Source organism: Colletotrichum aenigma, assembly GCF_013390185.1.
Source record: "Colletotrichum aenigma strain Cg56 chromosome Unknown KSG_Cg56_contig01, whole genome shotgun sequence".
NCBI classification, from domain to species: Eukaryota; Fungi; Ascomycota; class Sordariomycetes; order Glomerellales; family Glomerellaceae; genus Colletotrichum; species Colletotrichum aenigma.
Window position 1 is genome coordinate 4,184,045 of NW_023500907.1, and position 9,155 is coordinate 4,193,199.

General features: G+C 58.1%; 2 protein-coding genes across 2 annotated transcripts; both read left to right on the forward strand.

Annotated features, from left to right (window-relative positions):
* Positions 1 to 120: 120 nt before the first annotated feature.
* On the forward strand, positions 121 to 2,253 carry CGCA056_v001093 (uncharacterized protein; the record flags this gene model as incomplete). Its single annotated transcript, XM_037316354.1, has 1 exon — positions 121 to 2,253. The coding sequence occupies one exon, from the start codon at positions 121 to 123 to the stop codon at positions 2,251 to 2,253; it is 2,133 nt and encodes a 710-aa protein (XP_037184996.1).
* Positions 2,254 to 6,006: 3,753 nt separating this feature from the next.
* Positions 6,007 to 8,933, forward strand: bik5-2 (Bikaverin cluster transcription factor bik5; the record flags this gene model as incomplete). The annotated part of the gene is made up of 4 exons (XM_037316355.1): positions 6,007 to 6,642; positions 6,699 to 7,406; positions 7,460 to 8,749; positions 8,805 to 8,933. The coding sequence occupies 4 exons, from the start codon at positions 6,007 to 6,009 to the stop codon at positions 8,931 to 8,933; spliced, it is 2,763 nt and encodes a 920-aa protein (XP_037184717.1).
* Between the last annotated feature and the right edge of the window lie 222 nt (positions 8,934 to 9,155).

A 9,155-nucleotide genomic window follows, 5' to 3' on the forward strand; every position in this document is an offset into this window, starting at 1 on the left:
ACCCAATTGACCGCCAAACCCGCGTCCGAATTGACGCTGCTGACCTTGCTCGCTAGGCATGGAACAGGCGCATTATAGTCCATCAATCAATGAACAGTCGGATGCGAAACGAGCGTCCCAATGTCCTCCCGACCGACCGCGCGCTGCACCCGAGCCGTCCAGCAGCTTCGAGCACCGACAGAAGCGATATGGATCACGGATGGGCTGCTCACGAGCGCCTTTGAGCGATACTGCCATGTATCGCACCTCGCGCGACGGAACTCGAGCTCCACGCCCGGCCCGCTGGAGAGCAGGAAGCGGCTTGGGAAGCGGAAGATGACGGCCATGTACCTCGATCACCAGTCAACCCTGCCGCCCTGGGCCATGGAACTCCCCGTTGACCTCAGCAAGTGGAAGTGGCAACCGCCGACTCTTCGTCAGTCGAGCGGGGGAAACGATCTGCACGTCGAGAAAGACCGGCCGGCACCAGCAGCGTCGACCACACCGTGGACGGTGATACAGAAGATGATGAGGACCCTTGCCGGTGAAGAAAAAGCCCAAGAAGACGACGGGAGGGAAACTCTACCGGCCGACCCCCTTATGGAAAGGCTCTCTCAGGCTCGATCGGCCGTTGCTGCCTCTACACCGCAAGCGATGGACCCGGCATTTTGGAGCTTCACGCGGCACCTTGAGCAGGACATCAAGTTGGGCGCACTGGACTTCGATGCGGTGGTGATGGCTGTCTCGACATTCCCATTGTCCCTCGCCAACGCAGAAGCCGACCGGCAGGTCGTCGACACTGCCATTAGGGAATTCCTCTCGGCCGTGGTCAGCGGCATCAAATCGTCCAGTCGTTTCAGCGCTGCGGATTTCAAAGACACTTTCTGGAACATGGTCCTAATACAGGCATCTCAGCTGCTCGGGGGGCGCACAAGTCTACCGCTGGTTCAAACCATACTCGATGCGATTCCTCTCTCCTACATCGATGATGTCCACGAGGGCGTTGTTGCGGCAGTGCAAAGCCTAGTCGCGACCAGCCTACAGTGGCGCACGCGGCCCGCGGACATTGGCGTCGCGCTCCGCAGGCTATCTCCCGAGGACCACAACGCACTACTCGGCAAGTTGGAAACTGCCATTCACGAAGGTATGAGAAAGACTCGGAACCAGACGCGTCAATTATATTGGTTGCAGATCTTGGCGCACATGCCGCTGGTAAGGCAGGACTACCTGCTAGACGCTTGCGTCAGATCGGCCTACTTCGACCAGTGTTTGCTTGGGCCCGCCGGCCGACATCTCAGCGAGCTTCTGTTTGACCAATGGACGAGCCGTGGGTATCTGCAAAGCCATGGAGAGGGGGTTGCTGAATGGCCACGCGACTGCGCCGGCCGTCCTGACCTCAGTCTGGCCGCGCTGGTCGTCAAAATCGGCTACAACACCCCCTTCAACTACATCGCCAAGACCGTATGGATCCTGCTAAGCCTACTGAAATTCTTGCGTCGCTTCGGGCGTCAAGAGGAACTGTTTGATTCCATGCGAGCTTACTGTCAAGTCAACACACGCATCCCCATCATTCCGTTCTCGCTGCTGGCCAAGGCGGGCGGCGATCACCGTTTCGCTCTTACCACACTTTCGATATTGGAGAACCATGCGGATCGCCTGGATGGCAAAAAGCGGCAATGGTGGCAGTGGTTGCCCCAGTCCGAGAGGGACAAGCAGATCCTCAAACAATGGGATTGGAAAGCCTGGCCGCGCTACGTGGAGGGAATGATCAAGGATGAGTCCATCAACCCCGCCATCGTCTGGAAAGTGGTACGCAGTGGGGCCGTGGCCGACTTTCGGTGGAAGAAGGACTGGCGCCGGGTCGATACACGGAAGAGCGTAGCACGACAGCTGCCGTACGAGCGGCGTTTGGCAGAGGCAGAGCGATGGAAGAAGACGAGGATCGAGCTGATTCAGAATATGGCAGTCTGGTTTTCAGAGGCAAAACATCTCACTGACAGCACCATACTACGTAACGTGGGGCGGTGCGTTACGTGGCTCAGGGCACATGAGGTCGAGCTCGAGCACAGGGTGGTCTTGGCGGTGGTGACTGTAGGCTTGCGGGAGCTCAAGAGGTGCGAGCCTGGGAGGACGCGTCGGATATCCTGGGTGTTGGACATTATCGAGGAGCACGGAGGGGAGAAGGAGAGGCGGCTCGTTGCTCGAAGACTGCAACGGTGGAGGGAGGCCAACGTTGCCTCGGGCGAGCGTGCGGAGGAAGCGAAATCAGGGTAGCAGGGTCTCGTCGGAGGATGGAACACACTGTGAAGTCATGTGTGTCCCCCCCAACCAGGCGTCCGTGAAGGGAATGTGAGACGTTGAGACATGGGGCCTGGGGCATCGAGTCTAGCGCAGCGAGTCCACGGCAGTGGTGCCTGAAGGGAGGCCCTCCCAAGGTGAGACACGAGAGAGTGCAGAGTTGCAAAGAAGAGGCATACTAGCGCAATGTACGGAATTCTGCAATGAACAATGTTTCGTGTCGGGAGAACATTCGTTCGCCACGAGGCATCATGGGCCGGAGCGGCAGAGCGGTTGATGGTGGATGGTGTATGATGCGAAACATGGCAACGAAGATTCCGGCATTGGAATCTACTCAGTCATTGAAGCGGAGACCACCATCGGCCGGGCCCGAGGAGAAAGTGCGCTGGATGTCTCTGCCGCATGCGTACGGCGAGAGTGTCGTGACCCCCATTGGAACCATCCACCGGATAGCAACCCACAAAACCCTTTGTCTGTTGTACTCTTGACTCTGATGTCTCTGGCCGGCCTCATGAGACAGGCCCAACTTTTTTCATCACCAAGGAAAACCTTGTTTGGGCGGTGCGCGTGCTGCGTGTGGTAAGAACAATTGCGGCAGGCCGATCCGTCTCCCACGTGTTTGCGCGGGCGGGCGGGTAAAGGGCAAAACGAGACAAGCAACAAAAGAGACGAGATCAAGGGTTTGCCACGCCGGCCAGACTCCGGAGGGTTGACCACGGTCATTTGCGGCCCAAAAGGCCAGGGCAAGGGCCAAACGGTGTGGACAGTGGTTGGGTAGGTGGTGGCGGTGAAGCAGCAGAAAGGGGGCGAACGGTGTGCAATCTGCTTGTATGTCTACCTAACCTAGATATGTAATATACGGATAATGCAGCTCATGTGTGTATACTGTGTGTTTGCTTGAAGCTGCGCCGACCAGGGGTTCACGACGAGGTTGCAAGGCAAGGCCCCAGGCACAGAAACAGAAACAAGCAGACGTGAAAGAAGACGGCAAGTCGGAAGACTCGGGTGTGGCTCCAAGAGGTAAGTGCTGCTGTTACTGCATTGGGACGTCGAGGCTTAGCGTTCTCCTTCTTGAGGCTCTCTGTTCGTCGTGGAGGGTGTCTGTGGGTTTTGATAGGAGATGCTTCTAGACGGGGGTTTGGAATGGCTAGAAGGCAGATGGAAGCGGCATCGAGGGATCTGGTCCGTTTATCCAGCCCCTCTGGTACCGAGCAGCTGTTGGTTGCTGGGATGGTGGTCCTTCATCTTGGTAAGAAATATGACCTATGCAACCAAATCTGAGGGCTAGAGCAAGTGAGTGCAAGAAAGACGAACGTGCCGTGTCCTATGCCCGGCGTAGATTTGTTGGAAGTGAAGGAGTGCGAGGTCCGCGGGGTGGGGGGGTAACCAGGGGTGGTGGTGGGTGATGCAGCAAGCAATTGGCGTATTCGGCCGAGGCATTCGGCGAGTCCAAGTACATAGCACACAGCCTGCTTGCCCGCTTGCCCACTAGGGCCATGGGCCAAGAGGTGCTGGGCCGCGGAGGGTCTCTCTAAAGGCGTAATTCTCCTCTTGCTTCTAATTATTACGTGCAGCGAGGATGGGGAAGATGAGCAAAGAAAAAGAAAAACCAAGTGGGATTGGCGCCAGTCGAGGTTGCTTCGCGAGGTGGATGACATCGAACTCGACTGACAATCGCTGTAAAGAAAACCCTAGCTGGCGTTAGCTCACATGGCCCTATTAGATGGAGGTTGGGCCTATATCGCCGTGGACAATGGGATTGGGCATTTCCCCATCCATGCAGCATGCACCACAAGTGCCCTGCGGAATGTTCCATTCAGATTTCGCAGAGACAGGCAGCAGCAGCAGTAGCAGCAGCAGCCGCAGGACGAGACAGATCAACCCATCAACCCTGCTTATGCCTGTGTCTTGCTGTCTATCTGTCTATCTGTCTGTCCATGTGTCCGTCTGCCTGCCCACTGTCTGTGTGTCAAGAGCTTGTACCTACACACACGGGGAGGGAGACAGTGACGGAGAGGAAGAGAAAGAGGTAGAGAGAGAGGGAGAGAGAACTGAACAAGGAACAGAGACGGTGCCAGAGACACAGAGGCAGACCGAGACGAGCCGGTCACGACCAGACAAGACAACGATGAGCACGACACGACTGGCGAGGAGGATCAGGGACTCGAGACGGACGGGGCAAACGCCGGCGCCAGGCCAGGGCTCGGCAGCTAGGGGACTGCCTCACGGATAGGGCGCGGCACTGTCGAGGCCGGGACAGATAAGCTCTCGACCGATGCATCGATGCTTCGACAGCGCGCAGGCACAGCATCACGTCCTTGACCTGTTTCCTCCAAGGTCCCTCCAAGGCGCAGAAACTAGACGATTATCTCCGTTGACCTAACGTAAGGCTCCGTCGCCTCGAGCGCAGCGTGGAGGGACAGGAATAGAGGCCAGGCGAGAAGCAGATTAGCGAAGCCGGCGCTGGCGCTGAGGTGTGTGCCTGTTGCGTGATGTTGCGATGAACCATTCCCTTCGTGGAGGTGTGTCTTGGGCAGAGAGAAAGACGCCAGGGGGGGCCGAACCCCCGCATCCGGAAGTACTGGCTACCTAGGTACCTAGGTACACTGCCCTCCCCACTGTGCGTGCGTGCGTGCTCACCTCACCTCCACCGTCACTTGTTGCTCACCTCGGGGTCGCGCCTCCAGACCCCACGAGGGACCCCTCGTCGCCCGCTGCCGCCAGGTAAGGAAGGTATCGCATACGCACACCCCTTGCACACCGTGCCTGTCTGTCTACCTACCTTCATCCCATGTTGTTGTTGCTGCTGCTGCTGCTGCTGCTCCTCGTTCTCTCTGTTCGTCCGTTGTTGGACACGGCGTAGCGCGGCGCACAAGTCCAAATCCAGTTGCAAATTCACGACACCCCGTCTTTTTTTTTTTTTTTTTTTTTGGTTGCCTTTTGTGCCGGAAGGCGGAAGCTGCTGCTTATTCTTCTTCCTCTTCTGCTGTACACTTACATGGATACATAGTCCTGTGTACACCCGCACTCCAACGCTCTCGAATCCTTCCACGTCCTCTTGCTTGAGTCCTCTCTCTCGACCGCCAACACATCCCACCACCTGCCAACACCACGCCAACCCGAACTCTTACACAACACCACCACCACCACTACGATTCGACTGCTCGACACCACCACAATCAAGCAGCAGCCAGACCGGGGCCCAGTCTAAATAAAAATCACCTCCTGCATATTCCGCCCGCTCCTCCCACACGCACACACACACGCGCGCATACATCTCCGGCGACCACCCTGCTCCAAGTGGCCCTGCAAATACAACAGCCCACGTCCTTTTTTACGTCCGTAACTCCCCCCGGACGACCCAGCCGATCCTCAACCGTTCCCAGTCTCTACCCTCTTTCGATCGCCATCTCGACCTCGCCCAACGAATGACCGCGCTGTTTGTCTGTCGTCGAACCTTAACAGGAACTCATATCACCCGCCCTCGCACGCTCCGCCGTTGACAGAAAGACGACAAGTGACAGAACAAGACCGCCGACCAACCATCAAATGGACCAAGGCCATTATTCCGCTGCACGTCATGCGCCCGGTGCTTCCATCTACTCGGCCCAGGCACCGGGTCACCCTCACGCCTATCAACAGCTTCCGCATTCCCACCCACATCAGCACCACACTCACTCGCCCGTCAACCCTCACTCGCCGCCCCATGGCCAGCCACAGTATTACCCCATGAATCCTGTGAGCCCCTCCGCGCCCGGCCCCTCCATGGCAAGCCCGCGCGTACTTCCCAACTCAGATCTCATGCCCGGCCCTCCCCAGTCGCCCGGATCAGCAACATCTTCTGTGCCCGGTAAGACGGGTGTGCCCGCCGGTGCTACCTCTCCCGGCGCCTCGGTCGCTGGCTCCGCCATCAGCTCCAAGCCCATCCGCAGGCGCATGCGCATGATCACTTCCTGTCTCGAGTGCCGCCGCCGCAAGCTCAAGTGCAACAAGTCGCAACCATGCGTCAACTGCATGAAGTTCTCGCGCGACTGTGTCTACCTCAGTCCCAAGCTCGACGAGGCCAGCCAGCTTCGTCTAACAGAGATCAAGGAAAAGGTCGGCTCCTTGGAGCGCCAGTTGGAGCGCGACGTGGCAAAAACGACCTCCCGCGCTGCCCAGCAGCAAGCAATCCTGGCCGACGACGTCGAAGATGAGTTCGCCGAGGAGCGCGATCTCGAGCCCACGGACATGACGGCGCTCGATGTCACCTACGATGAAGATGCCGACGGCACAGACGATCTCATCGATCTCGGTGTTCAAGTTGGCCGCATGCGCATCACGGAGCGAATTGGCGGCCTTTCCAGGCCTAGGATAGCAGAAGAGGTGCGTATTTGGACAGTCGTCCGAGTTCTGGGCAACATTCTAACCGCAATTCGTAGATCTCTGCCGGGATTTCTGGCGGGCCTCCCGGTTCAGGAGGTCCTCCCGGCCCTCCTCCCATGGGGGCTATGGGAGGCATGGGAGGCATGGGAGGCATGGGAGGCATGGGAGGAATGATGGGCGCAATGGGAGGAATGGGAGGAATGGGCGGGGCCGGACGTGGCGGGCCGCCCCGTGGTGGACCGCCCCCTGGGTATCCCGGTTTCCCCGGCCCACCGCCGGGCATGGATGCCATGTCCACCGTCAGCGGAGGTTCCAACGGCTCACTCCCCGACTTTTTGAGGCCGGGTGAGTCCTACATTCCTCCCTCGAGCGGCTTCTTCTTTGGCCAGTCGGCCGAGGTGCAGTCTTTGGAGTCTTTATTGCCCACTAGGGAAGCCGCGGACCGTCTTCTTCAACAATACTTCCACGCCGTCCATCCCGTTGCGAGATGCGTCCATCGCCCAACGTTTGAGAACGACTACCAGAGTTTCTGGGAGGAAATCTACAGCAATTATGAGCCACGGCCGTCCACGCAGGCCATCATGTTCGCGGCGTGGTTCAGCGCCGCGGTAAGTATGGACGAGCAGGTGGTCTACCGCCTGTTCGGGGTTACCAAGGCGTCCTTGATCGACAGGCTCAAGGCCGCGACGGAGACTGCGCTGGGAAAAGCCAACTTCTTGAGGACGACGAGAGTCGAGACGATGCAGGCTTTCGTCATGTACATGGTGCGTCCTATCCCAATTGCTTTTGTGCTTGCAATTGCTGACTTGGCATGCAGCTTCCGCTGTGCAGAGCCGAGGTGTCCAGAGCTCACTCCGTGCTCGTGGGCGCCGCGGTGAGGATGGCAGAGTGTATGGGTCTGCACAGGGACGGAGAAACATACGGGTTGAACCCCCTCGACACTCATGTGAGAAGGCTCATCTGGCACCAGCTGTGCTTCCTAGACATCCGCACGTGTGAGGCACAGGGCCCGCGGCCCGCCATCCGCCGAGAAGACTACGACACCAAGCTTCCGCTCAACTGCGAGGAGGACGAGCTCTACGCCACAGGCCCGCCTCCGGAGCCGGCAGAACGGTGGACCTCCACTCTGTTCTCCCTCATCCGGTTCGAGAGCAACGAGATGATGCGCATCATCTGGCTGGACCGTCGCAGGCTCGAGAGTCGGCGGACGACTCTGACTGCCGTTCTCACAAAAATAGAGAACTTTCGCAAGCGCATGCTGGACAAGTACGAGAAATACCTCGACGGCGACGTGCCTGTGCAACGGTACGCAAAGCTCGTGATGAACCTGCTCCTGTACCGTCTCTACGCCATGGTCCTGCACCCTTACCACGCCAACGCCAACAGTCCCATGCCGCATCGCCTCAACAACATCCTCATCATGTCGGGTATCATGATTATCGAAATATCCATACAGCTCGAGACTGCACCCCCGTACCAGGATTGGGCCTGGTACCTGGGTGCTTACCAGCAGTTCCAGATCGCTTTGCTCCTGGCCACTGAAGTATACTACAGGCCCCAAAGTCGAGAAGCCCCCCGCATCTGGAACTGTCTGGACTACGTTTTCCAGACGGACCGTACTCTGCCGCCCGAGATCAAGGGTTTGCAAATCTTGGGCGAGATCATGAGCAAGACCTCCATCTACCAGGGCATGCGCAAGATGCGCGCGCCCACAGGAACATCACGCGCCGCCCCGAACAAGAATGCTGTGGGCGTCAAGAGCCCCACGATGCAACCCTCCCCTCAACAGTACCAGCAGAATGTGCCGATGGGTCTCAAGTCAGAAACCGGCATGGCAGCCGGCTTGCAACCGCCTACTCCCGTCAGCGGCGTCGGATCTCCGGGGATGGGGTCTCCGGGCGGTCCAGGAGGCCCTCCCGGAGGCCAAATGGGTGGTCCTCCACCCAACATTGTCTTTGCGGGTGTCTCCAACGGCGAGGCGCTGTGGAGTGTGCAGCCGGTCACTGCGGACAGCCCGGAAAGCAGCTGCGACGGCGCAAGCGTTGCCGGACACAGGACGACGCAGGCTCCTATGAACATGGTGAACTCGCTCGAAGGCGTGGACTGGGTATGTCTTTTTTTCTTCTGTCTTTGCAGTGTCACGAAGCTAACTCATGGTGCAGGACATTATCAACAACCTGTTCCCGCATGACCCGAGCACTGGCGAGCTCAACATTTCCGGTTTCCACGACCCGAGTCTGGGCCTGAACGGGTTCCACTGGGGCCAACGACATGCACTCGATCTTCATTGATTAAATTTACGTTGAGCGACGACAAGCAAAAATGTCAGACACCCACCCATCTCTGACATGTTGATTTACACACACATATATAAGTACACATTCAGCACATACGTAATGCGCGGGGTCTGCATGTATTTTACGAAACATAAAAGGACAGTGACGGTTGGGATGCGTTTGCGTGATGCAGTGGTTTACAAAGAGTTTGTCCGAGGTTGCGATAATAGAGAAAAG